Below are 27,919 nucleotides of genomic sequence, written 5' to 3'. Positions count from 1 at the left end.
GATGCAGTATAGCCCTGGTTTATTAAGAGTCCTAATCCCAGAAGTATGAGATTGGCGTAGGAGTCTCCTATTGGGAACAAGCCTGCTCACTATCAGGCAGGACGATTCCTTTAAACATATCCTATTGATCTTCTAGTGTTAATCTGGATTTTTAGATCAGAGGTACAGGACTGTCCCGTTCTCTGGCCAGTTCTATAAAAAGGCGTGGAATAACACCAGAGATGACGAAGGATGTATTACAGGTCATCGCTTTGGTTCTGGGGTTTCTGGGCTGTTCAACCGCTTTCGTTACCCTGCACATCAGTATCTGGAAGGAATCGTCTGATTATGACAATGTGATCATCACATCCAGACTGTCTGAGAATCTCTGGAAGAGCTGTGCAGAAGACTCAACTGGAGTGTTTAACTGCTGGTACTTTCAATCTTTGCTTGCTTTGCCAGGTATGACAACATGATTACATCATAATTATTATTTATAAACATGATAATGTAGGTTAATGATGACACAGTATGTCCTACATCTAAAATACTTCGCATATAGTTATGTGACATTCAACAGACCAAATTCCAGTTGGTAATTGACTGTTATAGACTACACCGCATTGAAAAACCAACCTTTGTGAATTATCATGATGGTCAGGCCTCTTCGTTCCCTGGAATCCTCCTATAAGAATGTATAAGGCTAATAATGTAAATGCATGCGAAATTCTAAGCCATATAATGTAGATTTAACTGGAGCGTTGTAGTGGCAACACTTTCGAGATACTAAAACAACAGGAAAAACGGAGACGAGTCATGGTTGTTCTTTGAAGATACATTTTTTTTGCGTCTTCGTTTCCGGAAATACTCATTTACAATATTAGACGTCGACCTCTTCAAAGCGCTATACCTTACGATACGCACATAGTACCTTTCTTCGTTGCCATAAAATGTCACCATCAGACCCGCGGAGCTGACGCGTCCTAGTCATGGTGTGACTGACCTCAAGACCTCATGATGCTTTTACGATAGAAACGGTTTCACGAATAACCAACATGACATCGAGAACCCTTTCCTGGTTGTAACAATATAAAAACTAGGTGCAGTTTATGTTTGCTCTAAGCGGCTGAGATGACAGCATTCCCACAAACACTGGCGCTATTCAAATGGCGCTCGCGCAACGTTGGGAGCGCTCGCGCAACGTGACGTGAACAATGCAACGCGGAGCCCTTTATGCGTAAGATTTAAACACCGTAACCGCGGTGACGTCTCAGCTGTAGACTGAACATAACTGTTATGGAGGCTTAAGGGTGGTGTTTTGGAGTTGAGTGGAGGATATTAATCAATGATTTCCCAAACTGGCGGTGGGAACCTTCAAACTCCAGAAACTCGCGCATGGGACACACAAGCAAATTCAATGCAGCGCCTCATCTGCGAGACAACGGCCAACTGCAAAGAGTTTGGGACATAGAATAGTTTAGAACCTTATAAGATAAATATTAAATACTGCTCATTTTTAGATATTAGGAAACATACCTTTAACATTATGAGCTCAGTGGTTGAGGCAGTAGGTTTTTTTCTGGGTTTTTTAAGCTGGGTGATGGTCGGGGTTGCGCTTACGAACCCGTATTGGAAGGTCTCCACAGTGAATGGTAACGTTATCACTACATCAACCATCTATGAGAATTTATGGATGTCTTGCGCAACCGATTCCACCGGTGTTCACAACTGCAGAGAATTTCCATCCTTGCTCGCCTTGTCCGGTATGTGGTCATGGGCTATAACGGTGATTAGACTATAGGCTTTAAGTGGTTAGCATTTAGTTAAAAATGTTCCGTAACCTGTGAGCTCACCAATTTTGTTGCCATCAGGTTAAATTGGTTAAACAGATCGATATAACTTAATTGATTCCGAGGGAAATTTCGCAAAGTTGTTGTTGTTGTTTATGCTGCTAATTATAATCCCGAAGTTGCTATTGTTCTAGTCGTTTTTATTTTCGTTCTTCATCTGCAGGATGGCCTTCCTTTGACACTTATAATCACATAACATTTATGTTTTTTCCCCAAAGTGGTCAAATGTTCTGATACTTAGAATATTACCTTTTATATTTCCATTGCGCAAAATATTTAAACTCTGGTCGTTTCCTTAAGGGAAAATAAAAGTGCATATATTTACCTTTGATGTGGACCATAAGTCCAACACAACTTGGTTGTGTTTTAACTTTACAGCAATAAGCTATTCACAACAGTCAGTTAAGTGTTGTTCAGTGAACTTTGTTTTGATGTTGACTGGTTTTAATAACAGTGTTTTGACACTGAGTGGCTTTAATAACTGGTTTTAATGCAGACCAATTTTAGTTAAAGTGTTTTTGACGCAGACTAGCTTTGCTGACTGTTTTGATACAGACTGGCTTTAGTAAATGTGTTTTTGACGCAGTCTATTTAATAATAGTGGTATTGCGCGGGCAGGCTTTATTGTGGTTGTGGCTCAGGCTGACTTTAATAATTGTGGTTTTGATTTGGCATTAATAATTGTCCACCTAAATGTTTAGCGTGTAATTTGCTGTAGGCAGCTTTAGACCCATTGGAAGAGGAGGAGAGGAAACAACAGTAGAGTAACATGAGTGAGCTTGAGCTTCCTATCCAATGGCTCTAAAACACTCTTGACGTGACCATTATTAATATTTCCTTAGTGTGTTTGTTCTCTGTGTCTGTGTTCTCCCCTCGAACATCATCCCGTAGAAACCAAATTACCAAGAACCAGGAATGGCCTAACAATTATCTAATAGAATACATACTCTCCTATTAAAATGTACTCTACTTGAATGAATGAATAACAAAAGAATACAAAATGAATTATAAAAGCTCAAATCTAACCTTAAATCTTGCACTCCTATGACATCAATATGACACTACAAGAAACATACCAATAGTGTAACCACAGAGGCCACTGTAAGTGAATGACAATAAAAGAAACAAAACATAAACAAATATATCAGGTCCGTGGAGGCTGTAGAGAGATACAAACAGAAAACAAAGTCGCCGTTCCTTCTGCATCGTGTTTTATACATCAAAGTCCTGGAGTTCAAGGAGACCCGTAACTGTGCAGCTGCTGTGCGCTGCGGAAAGGGGGCCAGGAACGGTCGGGGAAGGAGACCCTGAGCTGGGAGATGTAACAGATAATTGGGAGGTACCATATTGTGGGTCTGCTTGAATGGGGCAGGATGAACTTGAGGGAGGCCTCAAACATCTGCGGATGCCTGCTCCACTATAGCCTTAGTTGTTGTGTATATAGTAAAGGTGGCGTGTGTATAGAGAAGGAAGTCCAAAACATGCAGCGCATGGTAATGCAGCATCAGCCTGGACTGCAGGTCCTGGACTGACCACTGGTCGCTCGAGTCCCTTTGTTGGCGTTGAGGTGACTGTTGTGTTGCTGTTTGGGATGTCTGTGCTTGGGACCAATGATGTCATAAAGGTTGTGTCCATCTTGGAGCTGGTTTGTTTATTCCTTGTACTGGGGTCATTGAGCAGCACCAGATGTCCTGCCTTTTTTGTCTGGAGTAGACATTCATTTGCAGGGTTAATCCTGCAATCCTGTAGACCTGTTCGCAATTTGGTGTTGGGGGAATTTCTCACTTGAACTGAGTTAGTGGGTCCCTAGACATGAAAAATCACTGAGGTGCTCGTCCGCCATAGTGCCACGAATTCCGCAATGGTCAAATTAAATATGGCCGCCATCGGCTATGATAAAATTTCAACTTTTTTGTTTACATAATACATAATTCACTGGCACTATGTGAGGCAAGCTTTTGAATTTTCTTCCATGTATTCCATTAAGAATAAAGAGTTTGGGGAATGCCAGAGTATTTCCACAGCAGTTAGCAGATTTCTTAAAGTCCCCAAATGTGGCCTGTGTTTACCTTTCTCCATTCAAGTAATCATCAACGTCTTGGTATTTGTGCATATCCTCAAGATTGAGTATCAGGAAACTGCATGTGATCCTGCATTTCGCCAGTAGATGTCGCCATCACCCTGGTAATTGGGCTGGTTAAGACAATTTAAGCTCAAAAAAAAGCTTTTGAGTTTGATGGCTAGGCCCCATGGACATGGCGGGCGTGTTGGACTGTTGCTTGCCTTCTTGGCGAATGTCTATATAAACATATACACTTAATTCCAATATCCATCAAGCTCATCTACCCATTGGATCACTGCTCACTGCTGGTATCCGAAGACTCAACAAAGATGAGGGGTGTATTTGTTATCTCAAATGTATAACTTTAAAATGGTGTAAAGTGGATCCAGTTCAATCTGCCAGTAGTCACACAAAAATGTACAAGTTACTGAACCGACACAACCAGATGAGCTACCAAAGGCATCTGCCAGAAGTGCCAGTCTTTCAAGAAGTATGAATCTTTCCGTTCCTGCAAAAATCGATAACAAATCTATACCTTATATGACAGGAGAAGACCTGGAGTTACAGTTTTCTTGCACAATCTCTTCATCAAATAACTGTTCACCTGCATGTCTGTTTCAGCTCGAATGTGGAGAGTCCTGTAAGTGCACTTATGGGCTCAGCAGTGCCTGTTCTGATACTACGCCTGACCATATCAGTATGGCCATAATCACGCTCATGAACACTGAAAACATCAGAGTACTTTATAAGTAAATTCTCCAATTGTTGTTTCCGTATTAAATGCTGAAAGAATGGAGTTGACTTTGGGAAGAGGTTGTGACTGAGTCTCATTGTGGACTCTAGCCATTGTGGCAGTGACTATTGAGAACACCATGCCAGTTTGGTTTACTATTGAATAAAATGACCCTGTTTTGGCATTCCTAGGTACATGGTCATCGTAATTTGTTGGGTTCCTCGCATTCAAGTTCTGAAGTTTAAAGCACTATCCTCTCAAATCTATGACTGGATTAGTAATCCCAGTAGAATATACTTACAACCTGGACATCATGTGTGAAACATTCTGCTGTCACAAGGCTTCTCCACGCCATGTTCATGTCACTTAAACTGAAGAACTGGATCCAAACCAGTAACAAAGAGCAGAAACAGTTCCATGGCAATGGCAAGCTCAACATAATTAGGAAAAACTTCAAATACAAGCCATGTGACTTCAGCCATCTAGGGTTCCAGCAGCTTGCCAGACATTCAAGGACTTGTATTGACAAAAGTTTGAAAATGAAGCAAATATTGTTTCCTCCCCATAACATAATTGAGCTATGCAACATTTTGCTCATGATTTTCATATGAAGAGCAGTAATTACAGGCAGTAATCTAAAGTACCACCATTTAGCCCATTGAAGAGATTGGTGGCCAAATTTTGACCCTGTGAACTTTCTTTCATCGTCTTTGCCAAAGACGTTCACTCTTTGTACAAAGAGTTCAACTTTGTACTGAATGATCCTTGCATCATTTAGCTTGGTCACGGACAGAGATCACATTATCCACATCCACTTTAAATCACTGCTGCCACCTGTTTGTAACTCTACATGTTAAGCATGTATTACATTTTTAGCATGTAATTAGCTGTAGGCAGCTTCAGGTCCAGCTCTATTTGTGTATAGGAACCAAATGACCAGGAATCAGGAATGAATAACAAAATAAATCAAATATAACTACTCAAATCTAACCTTATATATTACACTACATTGTTGTGGTTATGCACACTGGCTTTAATAAGTGAAATGTTTTCCATTGTCTAACAGGCTTACTTAAATAATTCCAGGCTATATCCAGGCATGCCGTGCACTCATGATCGCGTCTATTGTGCTGGGAACCTTCGGGCTCATCGCGACCCTGGTGGGCATGCAGTGCTCCAAAATAGGAGGGGAGAACTACGTCCTGAAAGGACGCATCGCCGCGCTTGGAGGCGTCTTCTTTATTTTGCAGGGTAATGGCGCCCTCTGCTGAGGAAGTGGAAAATTACACTACACTAACCTGCTACATTAGCAACACCTAATAGAGGGTAGAACCTCTATTGCTAATAAAGCAGCTATATGTCTTTGAGGCATGCATTCCACAAGATGTTGCAAAAAAGTTCTTCAGCCCAAGTTGTTGTTGAGTTTGGTCCATGTTGATTTCACTGCTACAATAAATTGCTGCAAAGCTTCTAGCCTAGTGTCTGGGGAGGACACTGATGTATACTGAACTCACAACAGTAGATTGTGATATAGTTATAGAGACCTGGAAAAATCCCAGCAAATCTGCAATTTTGAAACACACTAACAACCATTTCACAATAAAAGTCATACAGATCACATTACCTGAAGCACTTGACCACAATAAGTAATTGGCACAATATGACAAAAAGTGAAACTCTTGACCCCTGTCTGCATTATTTAGTGCAGTGTGTAGTTACAAAATGTTACATAATTGCACAATTAACCTTTGTACAGGTGTTGAATGTAGACTGCATGACCAGTGTATTCAGTGACCTTTGATAAAAAATATATATACTTTGATATAACATTAGTGCAAAGCTAAACTAACAACTAAAGAAATCAATGTCATGATCAGATTTACAATATCACATAATACACTTTGAATTTGCAGGTCTGTGCACCATGATTGCTGTGTCATGGTATGCCTCCAATATTACTCGGGAGTTTTTCGATCCACTTTACCCTGGAACTAAGTGAGTGTGTCTGGCTGTTTTTGTTTATTTCCTGTATTGACAATTTAAATCTGGTCTGAATCTCAATATCAGGACCTGTAAAATCAGTTCAGGTCTACTGTAGATACTTTAGCCTCCTGCCCCTAAATGTTACATGAAATATTTCATGGACTTTGAAAGGCTTTTCCAAAGCTTTTCTTTCATTCTAAGGCCTAATTTTATACCCTCTTCACTATACCCTCTCCCTTCTCCCCTATACCCTCTCCCCTATACCCTCTCCACTATACCCTCTCAACTATACCCTCTCCCCTATATCCTCTCCACTATATCCTCTCAACTATAACCTCTCCCCTATACCCTCTCCACTATATCCTCTCCCCTCTCCCCTATACCCTCTCCACTATATCCTCTCCCCTCTCCACTATATCTTCTCCCCTCTCACCTCTCCACTATACCCTCTCCCCTCTGCAATATACCCTCTCCCCTCTCAACTATACCCTCTTCCCTATACCCTCTCAACTATACCCTCTCCACTATACCCTCTCAACTATACCCTCTCCCCTATACCCTCTCTACTATACCCTCTCCCCTCTCAACTATACCCTCTCCCCTATACCCTCTCTACTATATCCTCTCCACTATACCCTCTCCACTATACCCTCTCCCCTATACCCTCTCAACTATACCCTCTCCCCTATACCCTCTCAACTATACCCTCTCCCCTATACCCTCTCCACTATACCCTCTCCCCTCTCAACTATACCCTCTCCCCTATACCCTCTCTACTATATCCTCTCCCCTCTCCACTATACCCTCTCCACTATACCCTCTCCCCTCTCCACTATACCCTCTCCCCTCTCCACTATACCCTCTCCACTATACCCTCTCCCCTCTCCACTATACCCTCTCCCCTCTCCACTATACCCTCTCCACTATACCCTCTCCCCTCTCCACTATACCCTCTCCACTCCACTCACTCTGTCATGAAATACTACCTATAGGTGTTTTGCAGGGTCTTATTACAGGCTGTGGTGTGTGCAGGTTTGAGATAGGAGAAGGTCTGTATATTGGCTGGTGTTCAGCCACACTGGCCCTGCTGGGAGGATGCTGTCTGATGTGTGCAGGTAGAATGACCAGCAAACAGGAAAAACGGTGAGCTCATCGCTACTATTTGAATTACTATGTGAAGCTACTATTTAAATAAAGGGGTAGCTGTGGTTGGGGAGGAACCCTTCAATCAAGAGGCTATACCTCATTTTTCGTCTATGTAAATTATTCACTTCAGTAAAATTCATTTCATAGTTGTTAATATGGAGCCCTGATGTTGTTGTGTCCGGCGTGGGGCATTTTGTTCTCTTGAACACAAGGTTTTCCAACTTTTAATCTTACCCAGAACTGCCATTGCTACTCCAGTCATTCTGTCCATTTGGTGTCTCTCCTCCAGTTCCTACACGTACCCTTCTGCCCGCAGAGACACCCCACACCTGCACTCAGCTGGGTCCCTGGCTCCCTCCAGCCAATACGGACGCAATGCATACGTGTGAGTCAGCTAGTTCATCATTATAAACAATACAACGCAACAAACCCCTTGTTATGTCATGGAGTTGCTGTTCAGGCCAACACTCTCAAGGTGATGATGATGATGACGATGAAGATCTGGTGTAAACCTGTAGCTGAACGGACAGCTGAACTGGTCTTGTAACCACCTGTAGTGCCCCTGAACTGAAGTACACCAGCTGTAGTGGTGTATTATACCTACCCGCTGCAGTAAGATGTAGGAACGTACAACACGGTGCTGGAAATAATAAGGTCATGGGTTTGATACAAAGGAGCACACATACTGTCACACTGATATGCAGGGCTCTCAAGTTTTGGATTCATGTCAGAGTGTGAGAGTTGTTGACGGGGGGTGGCGAACGTTAATTGTTGAGCGGGGTGGGGGTTTGTATATCGCGATCGATCGCCAGTGGAGGGCGACATAGATATGGATCGGAGGTAAATAAACTAGATTTTTTTTCTCGCCGTGTGAAATCGGAAGTGTGGCGTGTGAGCGTGTGAAGACGGTCAAATGCGTGTGTCACATGCTCAATGCGTGAGACTTGAGAGCCCTGCTGATATGTAAGAACTACATGTAAATGCCTCTGGATTACAGTGTTGGTCAAATGCTGTAAATGTAGTTCTCCTGTGTATTAATATAACCAGCTGTACTTCTATGTATTAATGTAACCAGCTGTAGTTCTCCTGTGTATTAATGTAACTAGCGTACTAATGTAACCAGCTGTAGTATTCCTGTGTATTAATGTAACCTGCTGCAATTCTCCTGTGTATTAATGTAACCAGTTGTAGTACTGTTGTGTCCAAGTGTATTGTTCCTGTCATGAATGACAGTGGATTTATGAAGGATTTTCTCTTTTCATTTTGGAGTTCATAAAACTATTTTGGAATTAGTTTATTAGAATCATAACCTTAAGGTACCTATTTAAAATCTAAAAAAAAAATCATATTCTGATATTAAATTCGGAATCGATACTATTCATTACATCTTAAATATAATGTCTTAAAATGTACTTTTAAATGTTTTTTCCATGTTTTAAGTTAAATGTTTTAAAGTTAAATATAAATGTGTATGTAATGACATTCAAATAACAAAATCAAGTATTAACATAATTCAGAGGTTTGAACACTTCATTATATATATTTTTTAACATAGGTTAAGCATAATGTCCCAGTAAAAGCCAATAGATAATAGAATGTATTCCTAGAAACTGAATAGAGGAGGTGAATATTACATCTATATATATATATATATATATATATATATATATATATATATATATATATATATATATATATATATATATATATATAATCTTCCATGCAGGCAGTGCATGCTACTAGTCAGCTGAATTGATTCCAATTCCATCTTAATTAAATTAAATATGCTACTAGTCATCCAACAAAGCTGGTCATCTACTTCACTATTAGCTAGCATGCTACATGAATGTACTGATTGGTAATGGTAATGACTAAGTTATGTTCCATGTTAATTAAAGATAATGAAACCTGTCCTTGATAGCATTGTCTTACTGGAAGAATCGGTGTAGTCGGAATTCCCTGGTAAAAAATGGTAGAAAATCTTTTTTGTGCCATTATGTAACTGCTAGCATTTTTCAGCCAATAGGAATCAGCTTTTGACATGCCCACATCACCTTTTAACACGCCCCAACTTTTGTAGGATCCACCAGCCAATAGTATTCATTTACAGAAACGCAGTTGAGCCTCGTGTAAGGCAACTGATGTAAATGTACTTTTTGCACAAAGACAACAATAAAATTGAGAAGGAAAAACATGATGAATTTTAAAAGAATTTGAGTGCAACATTGTGATGAATTCCCAAACAATTCTTTGTGCTCATGAGTTGCACATTTAAGCATTTGTTTCATATTTCTAATTACATTTACTTTTTATCTTTTTGCCTCTTTCCTTATAAACCTTTCTTATTCACAATTTTATCAGCATTGAGCCATTAGCTACTGACAGCTAATCTCTGTTGGCTCCGCTTTTTACTATAATTTATATATTTTTGTCTGAATATTTTATATTCTTTTTTGTATGTTTACATTTAATAAACCTGTATTGATAAGTAGACCTATTTTGCACTGTTTCATAAGTTCCCATGTGCAAGCTGACACACCTCACAGCTTGAACAATTCCTCACCAACGCAGCTGGTTTTGAAAGCGTTTTCAGCTTTTGATTTGTGCATTTGAAGGCACATGCACACAAGTCTCTTTTCCTTACCTCATGTTTTGATTTACATCAGTATCATCCATGACGTCATCATTTACCCTCGGGGTCAGCTGTTTGCCATTTTCCTGCAAATCTACTAAGAAACTGATTGTCGGTTGTATTAACTCTAAACATCTTTCACTGGTTAATGCTGATTAGAACACCAACCTGTAATTACTGTACCGACACCATTTGGTGACGAGATGGATTGCACATGGGAGGAGTTAACCTATTTGGGCAGAAATATCCTGCTTTCTTTCTATCTTTCTTTTTTTGTTACACTCAGACAATAAATACCAAGTGAGGCATTACTGGCTTCTTCTACACCTCAGCTAAACCACAGTCTAACCCCACTGCCCCGTGAAGGCGACAGATGTGTCTGCAGCCTGTGAGAAAGTGTCAGTATAACAACATAATCTTATTTGGAAAATGATTGAATCGTAGTAAACTCTGCAATCAGACGCTGAAAGCATAAATACATAAATGTAGCCACCTTTACAGGCTGTTATGCCATTTTAAAACACGAGGCATAAAGGTTTGCCAATCCTCTTATGTACAGGAGGAGCCAGAAAGTTATCCTTTGTGTTGTGAGTTGAGTTGAGGTACTATGCCAGCAGATAAGATCATAAATCCAACCCTTTGTTTGTAGTCTCTTCCTCTGCTTACCACATTACAGACGTGCTATTTCTAAAAGATCCTCCAAACCAGGTCCACTCCAAAACAAACCACTTCAATGGTAATCTAGCAGTCCCAAAGGAGTTCAAACTGTAAATCTGATCCACCTGTACTGGAGAAGTATGAGGGCCCCAGCAATTATTATTGTAGTTGTTCATTATTAGCAGTACTGTTGAGATTACCACGACAATGACGTTTAAACCTACTGTTACTATAGCAGCAGCAGCAGCAACAACAACAACAAATAATAATAATAATAACAATAGGCCAGTCAATCCTTTGTATATTCTCACTGCTTCCTTTAGCTTCAGTTTCTTGATGCTATGGTTTCGCTGAAAAAAAACCACAAGTCTATTGTGGTTTGCACAAGTCCTGTTCTCACAAAAATGAATGTAGTCTGTGACCGAAACAGGGTGGAGTGCTGTGATTTGGTCATGATGATGTCTAGCCATGTTCAAGTAACAAGTATTGTGGTTACTGTGGCCATAAAGTCTGTAGACCCTTTGTAGATAAATATAATCAGATATTTATATTTATATAATCAGATATTTCACAAAAATATTCACAAAAATATTCAGATATTTATAATCAGATATTTCACAAAAGTTCATTAAACAAATGAGGCAAAATGTTGTACTTTATCATTTATGATGGAAGTCAAATGTTCAGTCAGCACATTTATTTCAAAACTGGACTCAAAAACAAATAAAAGTAGTAAAAAAGTATTTGCTATGATTACTGCCATGTCTGTTCTGATCTCAAGTACTGATCTTAAGAATTTCCTCTAAAAGAATTTTTTTTCCACAGAGTCCAGTCTTCACTGCTGCTCTAATGTTTACCCACAGAGCCATCACTTAGAGTCTTCACTGCTGCTCTAATGTTTACCCACAGAGCCATCACATAGAGTCTTCACTGCTGCTCTAATGTTTACCCACAGAGCCGTCACATAGAGTCTTCACTGCTGCTCTAATGTTTACCCACAGAGCCGTCACATACAGTCTTCACTGCTGCTCTAATGTTTACCCACAGAGCCATCACATAGAGTCTTCACTGCTGCTCTAATGTTTACCCACAGAGCCGTCACATAGAGTCTTCACTGCTGCTCTAATGTTTACCCACAGAGCCATCACATAGAGTCTTCACTGCTGCTCTAATGTTTAACCCACAGAGCCGTCACATAGAGTCTTCACTGCTGCTCTAATGTTTACCCACAGAGCCGTCACATAGAGTCTTCACTGCTGCTCTAATGTTTAACCCACAGAGCCGTCACATAGAGTCTTCACTGCTGCTCTAATGTTTACCCACAGAGCCATCACATAGAGTCTTCACTGCTGCTCTAATGTTTAACCCACAGAGCCGTCACATAGAGTCTTCACTGCTGCTCTAATGTTTACCCACAGAGCCGTCACATAGAGTCTTCACTGCTGCTCTAATGTTTACCCACAGAGCCATCACATAGAGTCTTCACTGCTGCTCTAATGTTTAACCCACAGAGCCGTCACATAGAGTCTTCACTGCTGCTCTAATGTTTACCCACAGAGCCATCACATAGAGTCTTCACTGCTGCTCTAATGTTTACCCACAGAGCCGTCACATAGAGTCTTCACTGCTGCTCTAATGTTTACCCACAGAGCCGTCACATAGAGTCTTCACTGCTGCTCTAATGTTTACCCACAGAGCCATCACATAGACCTGTCGCCGTCACATAGACCTGGTGACCCAGCTGCAGCTTCCCCTCAGCTGTTCTATGTGGATGACATCAGTAACATAAAACTACCCAGATTAACTAACCAGATTCACAGCAGCTGTTGGTCTATGGTCATTTAACCGGAAAGGGGAGAATTTCCCACGGGTTTATTTCCCAGAATGAACAATTTAAAGAAAAAAGAAACCTTTCATAAAGAGAGGCCTTATATATCATTGGTGTGTTTATATGATCCCAGATTAGTACTTAGTCTGTTAGAATTTTTTGTTCCCTTTTGAAATTTTGAATTAGTGGTAAATCTATCCAATTCTTAGAATAAAACAGTCTTCTGCCTACTGCCTTAGGGTAACGGGGGCAGTATTCACATTCATGCATGTTCTACATCTGATGCTCTGAAGGAGACCACGTGCACAGGAAAAAAGACTGACAAAGAGATTGAATGGGCAAAGACTAGTAACACTTGTGCCTTTGTCCAAAAGACTGGACTCAGGCAATGTGCTACAAAGCATTCGCCTGCTGAGGCACCCTGTTTAGAACCTTTGAGCCTGTGATAAGGGTATCCACTATACCCTGGAGCTATAGTGTCTGCCTGGCCACTGTATTTCTCTCCTGTGGCAGAAAACCCCATCCAAGATCTTTGGTAAAGCCAAACAGGACAACAACCCATGACAAATTTAAAAGAAAGACTCTTGTGGTTTGCCAGAAAAGCCGCAGGGCTCCTCCTGCCACAAAAGAAAGTAGTTTAGCATTAGTAGTGAACAGCATTATGATATACATGCTAGATTACATGACATGCTAGATTACATGTCAGAAATGTGAAGCAAGCATTAATTTTTCCATAGAAACTCTTCTGGAGGACGTATGGTTGCTGAAAAAGAAATTAAAGATCTGAAACATCTATGGCAGTGGGACCCAAATTCAGCCCTGGAGATCTTCCATGCTGCAGAGTTTAGTTCAGATCTGGAGATCTTCCATGCTGCAGAGTTTAGTTCAGATCTGGAGATCTTCCATGCTGCAGAGTTTAGTTCAGATCTGGAGATCTTCCATGCTGCAGAGTTTAGTTCAGATCTGGAGATCTTCCATGCTGCAGAGTTTAGTTCAGATCTGGAGATCTACCATGCTGCAGAGTTTAGTTCAGATCTGGAGATCTACCATGCTGCAGTCTACCATCTTGCAGGGTTTAGTTCCAACCTAATCTAACACACCTGATCCAGTGAATCAAGTTCTTCAGTAGCTTATCAAAGCCAGATGTGTTAGATTAGGTTTGGTAGACCTTCAGAACCTGACTTGGGTTTTCCTGTGCTCTGGGATATCTTCAGTCATTTCGAATCCAACAGCGGTGCATAGCTAGTTAGCATCTTGCATATAATTCCAATAACTCAAATTTAGACTTTGCTACCGATAGCATCTAACCTTATTTACAAAGGCGAAGGAATGAGGTTCAGGAACAGGACAGGAAATATCGAGCCTCTTTTATAATGTTGTAATGGAGAGTGTCATCAGATACAGCCCAACTGTGTACTCTGGTGAACATGGTGATTGTCCCAGTCATGGGAGTGAAGTTTACTCCACACCCATCTCACATTCCCCTGATCACGCGGTCACGCGATGTTCATCTATTAGAAGGAGTAGGACTGGCAAAGACCAAAATACATAAATAAATCTCAGGCCTCCTTATGTCACTTTATCATGGCCCAAAATTCTAATAATATATGTAGTCTATATTATACCAGTATTATGCCCAGATTTGCCAACTCTCACGCTTTACACACACACACACCATACATCCGATTTCTCTGAAAAATATCTAGTTTATTTATCTCTGATCTACATCTATGATTCAATCAATGAGTTACTAGTTCGCCAACCACTGGTGATCGATCGATCGCGATATAATACTTAATTTGTGTCCAATGCACACCCCCCCCCCCCCCCGGCTAACAATTTCCCCCCCAAAAGATCAAATCTCACTCCATGTGATCTTGAAAAGTTGGCAACCCTGATTACGCCATAAGGAATATTATACTTCCTTATAATTCCATAATATTCTAACATAATATTCCAATATATATTTACTTCTTGAAATATTTGAGTATGATCAAAACACATGATCAAACCATTTTTAGATGCCTACAGTTTCTTTCCCAGTGCCAAACACTTAGCATCGTTCCCTCTGAAAACACTAAGTAACGCTACTAAAATCATCAAAGTTCACTGCTCAATTACCCCAAATAACACTGCAAGCACTGTTAAATAACACTAAACACTAATGGTGTAAAATAATACTAAATAAAACTGCTTAATAACACTAAGTAACACTGAATACGACTTGTATAAAGTGCCTGACAATCCCAGTATTACTGAACTGACATGCTAACACATGAACTAACATCTCAGGATATTTTGCACATGGGAATGTGCTGTAAAATATGGATTGTTTGTAAAATGTGTATTGTTTGTGTACATCCTCAGTTCTCCACCTGCTGCTCTTTACTACTGTACTTGGAACACTGTATTGAGGATTATCTCCTTCATTCACCGTCTGTTAGCCAAATTTCATGCTAGTCTGCGCCTTTTTGTATTCTACTAGCATTTGCCCTTCGTGTTATTACCATGTGCTCTGTTATTTGCCTGTGTTCTGTCTGCTTTATTGAACGTTTCCATGCACTACCTTCCTGGCTTATCTGAAGTGCTGACAGAAGACTTTGGTAAAGACATGGAAGCAGCCAGTAAATTAGATCTAGTGTGTCTCAAACAGATCGTCATTAATAGACACTTCACCCAACCCCAACACTGGGCTCTGTTTTTCAATTCACCATCTCCTACTGGCTCCAATCTAAGATCAATGATCATCCATGACCAGAACCTCCAGGAACAGAGACCCACAACTATCCTACCACCCATGTGCCTAGTAGCCCCCAGTCCTCCGCTATATCAATAAAAATCTCAGAGGTCACAGCCACTGATCCCAGGTCAGGAGCGGTGCATACACAACAGCTACTACGGTCAGTATTGCTTGACCTACATACGGACATATGATATGTGTCATTCTCTATGGTGTGTACTCAGAGAAAGACACCACAACGGTCCAACCTCTCAGTGAACTGCATCATGGGACTTCAAGTCAGTGAAGGTATCCTGGTTGAGGCTGTAGGGTTTCTCTAAAGTCTGCAGTCTTGTCCCCTGGCTTTCATGGTAGGTGGCGCTCATGCGTACGGCTTCAGTATTTAATTGACTGAGAGGTCTGAGGGCCATAGGGGAGATCCTGGCTCCGTGATGGGGCTGAGCTGGATCCCAGTGTGAATGTCAGCGTCCACCAGTGCACAGAACAGTGAGATCAATAGACGATCATATTCTGTCATCCAGATTCTGGCCTGAGTGTGGCAAAGCATGTGTTTTCAGCAAAGCATGTTTCCAGAATGCCAAATTATAGTGATATGTACTGACAAATATCTTTCTTACATGAAATTAAGATACAAGATTTTGCACACAATTTTATTCAGTCAGTTTTGACCAATAGATCAGTTAAATCAATTGAGTTACATTGTTGAAATCAATCACCTTGGGATGAGGAAACAAATCAAAATGAAAGAAGGAATGGGTAATATTAATGATGCAAATTGTACAGGAAAGAGTAATGCTAGGAGTAATGGTGATGACAGTAGAATTAAGAGTAATGGTGATGATACTACAGACAGGTATAGGTTGTGATGGCGCACCTAGGAGTAGTGGTGACTGTAGGCTATAGGGTATAATGATGATAGCACAGGTAGGCTGTCAAATAAGCTCATCCTATCCTATCATGTCCAACAAATCAAGTTGTCAAGTTGTCCACTGAGAGGTTTTTATTCGTAGTTTAGATTGGACTCTCGGTACGCTTTTGTTTGTTTGTTTGTTTGTTTGTTTTCGTGTTACACTAAAACATGGTAGTGGTCCACGACTTGGTGAAACTGTTTGCTGCATTGCACAAACGTACCCGACATGTTACCTCAATGTTCTTCTGCTGGGCGGGATTATCTTGTTGGGTTTATTCGCCGCAGTTTGAGATTGCGCGCCTGGTCTCTTTGAAATGTGCAGCCTGCCCTCAGAACAAAGCCTGACACATAAACAGGACAAAATTGCGAACTACTGGGTGCTCTGTCGTGTGAAGAGCGGAAACGGCGAATAATGAAAGATACACTGCAAATTGTCGCACTTTTTTTGGGTTTTTTGGGCTGTGTGACCGCATTTATTTCGTTACATTCTCAGTCTTGGAAAGAGTCCACTGACTATGGCAACGTTATAATCACCTCTAATATCTTCGAGAATCTGTGGATGTCCTGCGCAGATGACTCCACAGGCATATACGACTGCTGGTATTTTCAGTCTTTACTCGCTTTACCAGGTAGGACAGCCACATCAACTCATCATCATCACCATCACCATCCTCATCATCATTTTAATTATCATCAATAATGACAACAATAATAACAGCAAAATAAAATTTGATGAAAACTAGTGTATTGCTATTGTATTATTGCTAGTGTATTTTCATCTTATTAATCTTATTACGGGTAAAACATTAAGAATAGCTAGGTTTAATAAATATATAGTTATTTAAAATGTACAAAGTCAAATTAATAATATAACTGTTGTATCTCGGAAGAAAATATCAGGAAGGATTAGAGAAAAAAAAACCACTTTCTCAAATGTGTACTTTATATACCCTTGTACTTAGGATATTCTAAAAATGTGGGCAAGTGTTAAATGTACTTTAAAATATTCCGATTTCCCGAATATGTTACTCTTGCGTATTTTCAGAAATAACTAATAATGAATAAATTGTTATCTTATATTAACGAATAACGAATACATTATTAAGTAAGTTAATTGCGAAACATTTAAACCTAAATAATAAAACTGAAATAGTGGTTTGTTTTATGAAACATACTGACTTTAAAAAAAGTTAATCATTTTAGTTGACAAATAGCTGACAAAATTATTTTTCAAATTATGTAGAGTCAGACCCCACTACTGTCAGTGAATTGTTAATCATATAGGCTGTACAATCTTATCGAAAACAGTACCGAGTTAAGAGACTTTTTACCGGCTTTAGCTCTGCATTGACAGTGAAAATAGTTTTTAAAGTTGAGAACACCGCTCCCTGGGGACGTCCCATTAACATGTGCTGTATTTCCATAACGGTCTCAGGATCAGATGGGAGGAGTGCAGGTGTGAATAGAGGTGGGGGTTCATCAGTCTTCTCAGAAACATTGCCACCATCGGTATCCTGCGCTTGGGCCATTCAAGGAATATTAAGAAGACTCTGCTTCTCGCGGAACAAACAAAAATGAGAGCTGGACCTAAAGAGAAACGTAGAAAAGACTAGATTTGGTTAATCTTGTTCAGACAAAAGTTTATGGTTTATTTCAACATTTGATCATTAAAGGTCTTACACTATGAACCCAGCTGTCGAGGTAATGGCTTTTTCCCTGGGTTTTATCGGATGGGTGATGGCAGCTATCGCTATTCCTCATCGCTTCTGGAAGGTCTCGTCCATGGACGGAAACGTTATTACTGCAGCGACGGTATATGAGAATTTGTGGAAGTCCTGCGTAACCGACTCCACCGGGGTGCACAACTGCCGTGAATTCCCGTCAATGTTAGGCTTATCCGGTATGTAGCTTTAACGGACACAATATTAGCGTTTAGTTCACGCTGTAGTTTACCACACATACATTCTAATAATAGTTTGATGGCCAAATCCGGCGATATTGTGCTATTAGTCCTGATAAATAAGCCCACAATAGCGATGTATAGTCATAAAAATATTCATTTTGTAACTCACAATGATATTGTAATTTTAAACAGTTCAGGGAATGATTCAGAAATTAATTTTAAGGACGATGTTTCGTCTTTGGCTGTACATTGTATTACCAGTTACAACGGAGCCCTTTTCTTTAAACAGTTATACAATACCGGTCGGCATGGCTTATTGTGATTAATGGTATAATGGAACTGCGTAACAAATAACAATACGGGTGTTTCCTACTAGTGTAGATTGCAGTTTGTGAATCTGTGTACAAATGTTCTTTATCTTACAAAATAAATATGATAAAATAAATATATCACAAGATAAATTATGCTCATTGTAAGGTTATTTTGACAAATTTGACTAATTCGCTTTGAATTATTTACCCACATAAGCTAAATCAGTACTCTTAGGGAATGTCATATTGTCTTTAAAACTGCTTTATAAAGATACTATAATAGATCTTAAATTGATTTCATACAGAAACGTCTGATTTGTTGTTTACAGTAGGGAGCCGCTTCACTTTAGTGATGGTCTTTAGTTAGATCGGAGTCAGTATCTGTTGAGAAACAGTGCACCGTTATTATCTGCTGGCACAGCACACACTATACTCACAAATAAAACACATGTATTTGAACTTTTAATAAATCAACTAGGCCTACATCTAAGAAACCACAAAATAAATAATCGTATAAAATATTCGTGATAGCCAAACAATTGTTCTCCCTTTAGCTTTGTGGTTTTTAAGTCTTTAAGCACAACATTAGATAAAATAAAATTCAAATATTTTTCAATATGTCATTTCCAATATGATATGCCATAATACTTATGTGTGAGAGAACTGAGTTAGCTTAAATGGTCCTTTTCTTTTGGAGACAGGTTATGTCCAGGCGTCGCGTGCGCTCATGATCGCGTCTATTGTGCTGGGAACCTTCGGGCTCATCGCGACCCTGGTGGGCATGCAGTGCTCCAAAATAGGAGGGGAGAACTACGTCCTGAAAGGACGCATCGCCGCGCTTGGAGGCGTCTTCTTTATTTTGCAGGGTAAGGGCGCCCTCTGCTGGCAAGTACGGGAATATAACTTGCGGTTCAAATTACACAGTAGGTGCACGTCAGAGGTAAATGTCAGATTCAATTATGATTACCCGAGGGAGGTTTATCTTTAATAAAAATGCATTTCTCTTCTGCAGGTCTTTGCACCATGATTGCTGTATCTTGGTATGCATTTAACATCACTCAAGACTTTTTTGACCCCCTCTACCCTGGGACAAAGTAAGCATGTTTGTAAACTATGATTTTACATTTATTTCCATGTGGGCTGGTTTAACTTCTTCAAATGTTAAAACATTATTGGCAAAGCTCTTTAATTGTATGAAGTATCAGAGGCCTAAATAATCTAGGATGTTTGCGTCTGAAACATTTGTGTGTGTGCAGGTTTGAGATAGGAGAAGGCCTGTATATTGGCTGGTGTTCAGCCACACTGGCCCTGCTGGGAGGATGCTGTCTGATGTGTGCCTGTGGAACGAGGAATACGCAGGAGAAACGGTGACGTGATCACATACGCATCAACACTAGTTTCTTTGTTTCATCAGTTCTGAGTCAGATGTCCGGGTCAGAACCATGTCAGCGGATTCTGCCACAGGCCGCCATGCTGTGACTAGTCTTAGTATTCGGCTCCAGTGGCTGCAATATTAATTTGCATTGGTACTACCTTTGACAATGCCTTGCTTCTATTTTCCTCTCTCTCCTCCCTTCAGACCATATCCTTACCAGACTCCCACCAGAGGAACCGCCTACACAACCTCCGTTGGGTCTCAGGATCAACCCAACCACTACGGCCGCAACTCTTACGTGTAAGGGGAGGGCAGCCAACATCGCCACGATCAGTTTGCTAGATCTAAAAAAGCCACTAATTTATGGATGATTAACTATCTGTGCTAACCCAACTGACAGAACTGAACTGGGCACAGAGAGCATGAACAGCTGTATCGCTCCTGTGCTGATGTTTAACCAGTTGTAGTGTAGCGTAGCATAGCATATACTTTAGCTCAACAGGTAGAGCAAAGTGCATTTTGAACACCGGGATCACTGAAGTCATGAGATCGTTTGTCAGGAAGCAGACTTACTGCCCCCCTGAAAGTAATATAGCCATGCAAGTGGGTCTGGATAAGAATGTTGGCCAAATGCTGTAATTGTAGCATTTCTGTGTCAAACTGTAACCCATTGCAGTACCTCTGTGCTGAATAACCTGTGGGATTTTCTTCACATTGACAGCAGCACATTTGACTCACTGCAGCACAGGAACACACCATGAAGCATGGTCAGAAATTCCTATTAGTCATGCCCTCTAAAAATACTGGCTTTGACAACATCGAACAATATGCAAATGGTTGTATTAATCACAAAAAAAAACTAATGTAACCAATTATGTTTAGAAATGCTATTTGTCAACCAAGACAACCAAAATGCATATTTTTAATAAAGTGTTTCATCATCTGGGTTTTTTGTCCATCTCTCTCCTCTTTATACACTTTATTTTCAGCTTCTCATTTTCTGCCCATTAGGCATTTTCACTTCTGCAATGAAGGAAGAAAAGTCCCACAAAAAAAAAAACACAATCTGTAATGATTTGCCAAAGGTAACATAACTAATTCTTCATCTGCTTGTGATTTGGAGTACACTTTTTTAAATTCATGACTCAAATAACATTTTAAAATAATGTCATTTTAAAATGTCCAACATGTGGCTATAAATAAATACAAATTCAGTCATAAGCTGAGTAAATAAAGGTCAGAGTCACCTGGACACCAAAATTAAAGCATCTTGGCAAGTTTTAGCCAAAACCAGTAGTGATGCTCCAAACCACAGAGTGAGTAAGCAGTACTCTGTGAGAGATAGGACTGTTAACATGCTGCCTGATGGTGTGTAGACTAGACAACAGAAGAGGCTGACTGGGTTGTGTCTGTAGGGTTGGGTGGAGCATCTCTACAGCTGGATGTTAATCCTTTCCAGGGGGTCATGGGAAGTGCACGTTGGTCTCAACTGACACGAAGTGCAGAACTACAAAATGATTACTTTTGTTTTATTTAGCACTCGCATGTTTGCACACACTAGCATCTCATACGAACATAAAAAACCTCCAAAGGGAAGTTCTATAATAAGCCAAAAGATCGTCACATGACAACTCAAATTACACTTCAATCACCTCAATCAAATAACTCAATCACACACAACTGTATTTCTCATGACAACTAAGGAAAGTCCTCTTGGTATTAAGTTTAGAAAGTATGAAATCACAACTACAAGTCCACAAATACCTGCACTGCAGGAGCAGTAACCACAAATGCATGCAAAAGGTTTTTGCATGATTCCTTTAATTCCTCCATGGATGAGATCAAAGCCCATGCGTGCTGGTCTGCAAACTCTCTGATTCCACTTCAATAGATACAACGTGATGACCAGGAATCATAGCCAAACCCAAAACTCTGGGTTCAGCTTGCGAAAAAGAGTCTGTGATTGGAGAGGAAGGGATGACAGAGAGAAAGAAGGTGAGGGAGAAGAAGGGAGAGAGAGAGCAAGTCAGCAAGAGAGATTTTTTATCTAATGGATGTGCAGCTTAAACTGTGGACAAAAGCGATTAAGTCATGGTAAAGAAGTGTGATGTTAACGAATCAAAAAGGGCAGTAAAGTCTGTGTAATCAGGGAAGGAATAACTGTGTGTTTCAGACCTACCTGTGGACTTCAGGAACTCCTGTGCAGACCCCAGAATCACGTTGCAGTCACGGTCTGTGCACAGAAAGAGCCCAACCAGTGTGCGGCCGTCCGTCATACGTATCCGCATGCTCTTATTTAGGAGGTTCTCCAGTTTATGTCGAGCTAATGAATATGAGGATTCTTCTGGCTGTGAGGACACAAAAACGGTGTGAGAAATCAAAAGCAACTAGAAAGTAAAATTTGTGAAACTTTGAGTTGGCTTCCCAAAGCCTCCTGAAAGAGATAGATGAGAGCCACCACAATTCTATTTCACGGAACGTTTTGTGGTTTTATCTTGTGGTTTGTCAAAGTGGGAGCAGTTTTGCATCATGAAAGTCTGTGGGTCGGACTGAGGGATGAAATAGGAACCGAGGGACCGCCCTAAGAAACACAAGCAACTCGTTTGGGTACATGACGGTTTCTAACACACTCTACTGATCGTCAGGAAGGTGCTGGAGTTTCGTAGCTCACAGCTGCAGTGGGACATCAGAGGGGGCAAATATATCAAATAAACCAGCCTCCATTTCTGCAGAGGGGTGAAACTGATATATGGGAAAACCACAGATGTTTACATAGCTCATGTTAGCTAGCTTGCTTCTGAAATCAAGCTGCCGTTAATTAAGATGTTAGGCAACCTCGCTTTCTCATATTTTATGTGGTTCCTTTGAAACCAAGTAGTTCATACCTCGACTTGCATTTCGGTGCCATTCTCCTCGTTATCTGCTGCCATTTGTGTCACTGCTAACCTCATGTCCTGTAGTGTGAACTGTAGCACAACGGCAGGTTTCACCAACAGCTACTGTTTGGAAGACAATAAGTCACAGCGCCATCTACAGTTGCGGAGTACAACGTACAATGAATTAATGTCTACCTTAGAACGTCTCAAAGACTTATTTGTTTCACCAAACGTGGAACTACAATAATTATTTGAGTATAAACATACATAGTCTGTGCTGTAGATGACTAAAACATAAAAAAGCCACCATAAAATATGTTTTAAGAGTAGAATGGTTTATTCACATCTTACATGGGATGAATGATTCATACAAAATATGCAATTAACATGCAACACGTATGCAAAATGTTTATATATTTCCCTTTAGGTATTTAAGGAAAATGAGTTAGTTCAACCAAACATAGTTATACAAGCTACAGTGGGATGCGAAAGTTTGGGCACACTTGTTAATTTTCCTGATTTACCTTTATAAATCATTGAATGTTTGGATAAAAGAAATTCAGTTGAATATATCATATAGGGGACAAACAGTGATATTTGAGAGGTGAAATGAAGTTTATATGATTTACAGAAAGTGTGCAATAATTGTCTAAACAAAAATAGGCAGGTGCATAAGTTTGGGCACTGTTGCCATTTTATTGATTGATTTCAATAATTAATTTAGAACTAATAATTATTGGAACTCAAATTTGGTTTGGTAAGTTTAGTGACCCTTGACCTCCATACAGAGGTGACTCCAATTATGAGAAAGGGTAGTTAAGGGTGGCAATTGTATGTTTTTCTCCTCTTTGTATCTTCTCTGAAGAGTCGCAACATGGGAGATTCAAAACCACTTTCAAATGACCTGAAAACAAAGATTGTTCACCGTCATGGTTTAGGGGAAGGATACAGAAAGCTATGTCAGAGATTTCAGCTTTCAGTCTCCAGTGTGAAAAACATTGTGAGAAAATGGAAGAAGACAGGTACAGTTCAAGTCAAGGCTTGAAGTGGCAGACCAAGCAAAATCTCAAATAAACAGAAGCGAAGGATGTTGAGAACAGTCAGAGTCAACCCACAGACCAGCACCAAAGACCTACAACATCATCTTGCTACTGATGGAGTCACTGTGCATCGTTCAACTATTCGGCGCACTTTACACAAGGAGATGCTGTATGGAAGAGTGATGCAGAGGAAGTCTTTTTTCCACCCACATCACAAACAGAGCTGATTGAGGTATGCTAAAGCACATTTGGACGAGCCAGCTTCATTTTGGAGTAAGGTGCTGTGGATTGATGAAAACAAAATTTTTAGTTATTTGGCCATAACAATGGCCGTTATGCATGGAGGAAAAAGAACACATCACTCCAAGAAAAACACCTGCTACCTACAGTAAAATTTGGTGGTGATTCCATCATGCTGTGTGGTCAGTACAGGGACTGGGAATCTTGTTAAATTTGAGGAACACATGGATTCCAATCAATATCAGTAGATTCTGGAGACCAATGTCCAGGAATCAGTGAAGAAGCTGAAGCTGCACCGGGGCTGGATCTTCTAACAGGACAACGACCATAAAAACTGCTCAACATCTACTAACACATTCATGCAGAGGAACAAGTACAACGTTCTGGAATGGCCATCTCAGTCCCCAGACCTGAATATTATTGAAAATCTGTCGCTTAAAGAGAGCTGTCCATGCTGGGAAACCATAAAACTAGAGATGAACTAGAGATGTTTTGTAAAGAAGAATGGTCTAAAATACCTTCAGCCGCAATCCAGACTCTCATTAGAAGCTATAGGAGGCGTTTAGAGGATATTTAGAATATTAAGTTAAGGGTTTTTTTTTTGGGTGCCCAAACTTATGCACCTGCCTATTTTTGTTTAGACAATTATTGCACACTTTCTGTAAATCGTATAAACTTCATTTCACTTCTCAAATATCACTGTGTTTGTCCCCTATATGATATATTTAACTGAATTTTTTTATCCAAACATTCAATGATTTTTAAAGGTAAATCAGGAAAATTAACAAGGGTGCCCAAACTTTCGCATTCCCACTGTAAGTAAGACACACGAAATTAGTAGGCTGTCATCACAACTGTCGACTGTAATTCTCATGCTTTGTAATCCCAGTTAGCAGTGTTCAGTTTGACTGCTCTGCTAGATTCACCAAGTGCCACCCTTCTTCAGATGTTATGTCCCGAGCTCCTTTAGACACACAGACGTCCAGCGCTATTTTATTCCAGTCCTGAACACAGCCCTGCAAATAGACACATTGCTTCTCCATACCCACCTACAACAAACAAGAAAACAAGAAAATAACTACAGTACCTGCAAAATAAGTTCATCAACCGGTTTATTTCACACCTTTTGTGGCGAGGCTGAAGTTGGCTTCTTATTCACAGTCAGAGCCGGAGTGGCTAATCGGGAGATTCGGGAGGATTCCTGATGGGCCGGCTCATGTCAGTCTCTAGTTTGGGCCGATTGGGAGGGAAAAATAATTTTGGGCCGGATTTGGACATGAAACTCCCACCTGGGCTGAAAAAGTGTCCCACTCCGGCCCTGTTCACAGTTATTCTAAAATACACTGTCCACTTTAAAATAATGCTGCACAAAGTTCCCCTGTAGAGAGAGCAACAGTGCACACATATACAAATAAATAAATAACAAGTAGAAACTCCGAAGTCATGCTTTATTATTAACCTGTAATTATTTCTCTAGTGTTCCTTATGCCTAAAATGTAATTCGACAAATCTGCATATTATAATAATTTAACAAATTATTTAGGCATAAGAAATAATAATTAATTAGGCATAATAAATAATCACATTATTTACGGTGGACCGTAGTAAGAAGCCTTGCGTAAAGAGAAGAGCTGTCAATGACTCTTTTTCTCTCTACACACTTGGTTTACAAACCTAGTGCATTTCACATTTTTTTCCAGCCAATCCAGGCACAGAAATCTTTTAAAATGAGGCTTTATTGAGTAAATTAATTTAAAACTCACTTTGGCTACTGATGCCATCAGGTCATCCCCAATACCTTTCCCTGTAATAGAGCATTAGTGTGTTAACCATCTGAGAGCTTGCAGTGTTATGTCTCTCAGACTCCTCTGTTTGCTAATATTCTAAAGTAGCATTATGAGTTCAAGCAGATATGTTGGAGAAGGAAAAACATTCAACCGTTACTGTTTCAGGACTGACTGAAGAGCAGGTCTATCTCACACACCTCTGAACTCGGGCATGACATAGAGATCCTCCATGTAGACGCACCGCCCCTTCCAACTGCTTTATGTGTAAAAGTAGAGCGCATAGCCAACCGTGGTGTGACCTGAGAACGTGTAAGAACACCAGTAAAAAAGCACCAGTAGAGAAGAGAGATTTTGTCACGCCTAATATGAGACATATTCATTCGTCACCAGTATTGTTTTTTTTCTTTAACATTGTTCTGCAGAGTATGGTAGTTAGTTAAGCATATGTTTAAGACTTATGATTATATATCCATAAACCATATTTTATGACATACCTGCTGCTCACAGCTGCTTCTCTGTCATGTCTGGTCTGATGATGTCTGGTCTGATGCACTAGTTTGTGAGACCTAGCACTGGATTACATTCACTGCGAGTTGTGTCCCGCATCACTGGGCTAGAGTGTTGCAAGACTTTTATAAGATAATTTGTCACCATGCACTCAGAACGCATTTCTCAGGCAGAGACATCTTGCATTCTTCTGTTATCAGCCGAACAGAACATACAACACTGTGCAAATGTTTAGGCAGATGTGGAAAAATGCTGCAAAATATCAAATCAATTTAAATTTTAAATTTTTTGTCAATTAACAAATTGCAAAATGAATGAACAAAGGAAAAATCTAAATCAAATCAATATTTGTTGTGAGCACACTTTGCCTTCAAAACAGCATCTTCCTGGTACATAAAGTTTAATGTTTTTTTAGGACTATAGTCAGGTGTATGTGAAACCAGTTATACAAAACAGGTGATGGTGATCATAATTTTCACTAACTGAAACAAACAAATGTGTAGGAGGCTTAAAACTGGGTGAGGAACAGACAAACTCGGCCACAAAGGTGAGGTTGTCGAAAACAATCTCACGACGTGCACCATGGCAAGACTGAGAACAGCAATAACACACAAAGTAGTTCTACTACATTAGTGAGGTCCTACCCAGGCGGAGGTCTTAAAGCAGGCTGGGCCTTCAAGATGTGCTATACAAGCTGTTTGGAATGAGCACAAACGTACAAGCATCAAGCTCTTATGGCCCCAGATGTCATGAGCTTTAATTCCTCCCTGTGGTGATATACAATTACTAGATCAGGTTCATACCTGTTCAAACAGGTAGACCAACTGAAAGATGTCACAGCTCTCGCTCTCAGCAATGTCACAGTCACTGTCATCACACAAATTGATGCTCATTATTTGGTTCTAGACAAGAAAAGCAAGCTGACAGTGATTTGGCATGGTATCGCTACTGGCTGCTTGTGCCGGTTCTGTGCTTGTCTGAGGGCTGCCCTGTTGTACCACATCGCATCAGAGTGAGCAACACAAGAAATGAGCTAAACGTGTCTGCATGTGATCTCAACAGCTGTAAAAGCCTCTATAATACCCCCATGCTGCGGGGGAAGGGTGGGTTGGTGGTAAAATTCTTTTGATGCTCCTTGTTGGACACAGATACTCTAAAATTGAGGCTCAGTTGATTAAAATTGACATCACAGAACCAGCTCATGGTGACTAAATATCAGAGACTTCACCAGTGAATTTTCTTATGACTGACAGGATGCTGATATTGGATGATTTTAATATCCGTGTTTCTTGCACTGGGACACCAGTGGTTACTGGTTTGGTTCTGTGCAGGACTCTGTTACTCTTTAATGGTCCCGCTC

The 27,919-nt window shown here is 40.2% G+C and overlaps 3 protein-coding genes across 6 annotated transcripts; 2 read left to right on the top strand and 1 right to left on the bottom strand.

Annotated features, from left to right (window-relative positions):
* The first annotated feature begins 1,115 nt into the window (after positions 1-1,115).
* On the top strand, positions 1,116-9,388 carry LOC143518630 (claudin-15-like). 3 transcript variants are annotated; one of them, XM_077011244.1, is made up of 5 exons: positions 1,116-1,216; positions 5,711-5,875; positions 6,538-6,619; positions 7,640-7,750; positions 8,043-9,388. In XM_077011244.1, exons 1-5 carry the CDS (start codon positions 1,213-1,215, stop codon positions 8,140-8,142), a joined length of 462 nt encoding a protein of 153 aa, XP_076867359.1. In that variant the 5' UTR covers positions 1,116-1,212; the 3' UTR covers positions 8,143-9,388. The 3 variants fall into 3 exon arrangements, with proteins under 3 accessions (XP_076867359.1, XP_076867358.1, XP_076867357.1); XM_077011243.1 differs by lacking the exon at positions 1,116-1,216 and adding an exon at positions 1,234-1,631; XM_077011242.1 differs by lacking the exon at positions 1,116-1,216 and adding an exon at positions 1,234-1,742.
* Positions 9,389-16,264: 6,876 nt separating this feature from the next.
* Positions 16,265-21,219, top strand: LOC143518622 (claudin-15-like). 2 transcript variants are annotated; one of them, XM_077011228.1, is made up of 5 exons: positions 16,265-17,149; positions 19,436-19,600; positions 19,747-19,828; positions 19,991-20,101; positions 20,314-21,219. In XM_077011228.1, exons 1-5 carry the CDS (start codon positions 16,933-16,935, stop codon positions 20,411-20,413), a joined length of 675 nt encoding a protein of 224 aa, XP_076867343.1. In that variant the 5' UTR covers positions 16,265-16,932; the 3' UTR covers positions 20,414-21,219. The 2 variants fall into 2 exon arrangements, with proteins under 2 accessions (XP_076867343.1, XP_076867341.1); XM_077011226.1 differs by lacking the exon at positions 16,265-17,149 and adding an exon at positions 17,960-18,420.
* Positions 21,220-21,617: 398 nt separating this feature from the next.
* naa38 (N-alpha-acetyltransferase 38, NatC auxiliary subunit) lies at positions 21,618-23,114 on the bottom strand. The gene is made up of 3 exons (XM_077011239.1): positions 22,995-23,114; positions 22,289-22,457; positions 21,618-22,066 (listed from the first exon to the last, which is right to left on the bottom strand). The coding sequence occupies exons 1-3, from the start codon at positions 23,058-23,060 to the stop codon at positions 21,951-21,953; spliced, it is 351 nt and encodes a 116-aa protein (XP_076867354.1). The 5' UTR covers positions 23,061-23,114; the 3' UTR covers positions 21,618-21,950.
* Positions 23,115-27,919: the final 4,805 nt, after the last annotated feature.

Source organism: Brachyhypopomus gauderio, chromosome 7 (genome assembly GCF_052324685.1).
Source record: "Brachyhypopomus gauderio isolate BG-103 chromosome 7, BGAUD_0.2, whole genome shotgun sequence".
NCBI lineage: Eukaryota > Metazoa > Chordata > Actinopteri > Gymnotiformes > Hypopomidae > Brachyhypopomus > Brachyhypopomus gauderio.
The sequence above is the reverse complement of the archived record's forward strand: the minus strand, read 5'-3'. Positions and strand labels throughout refer to the sequence as shown.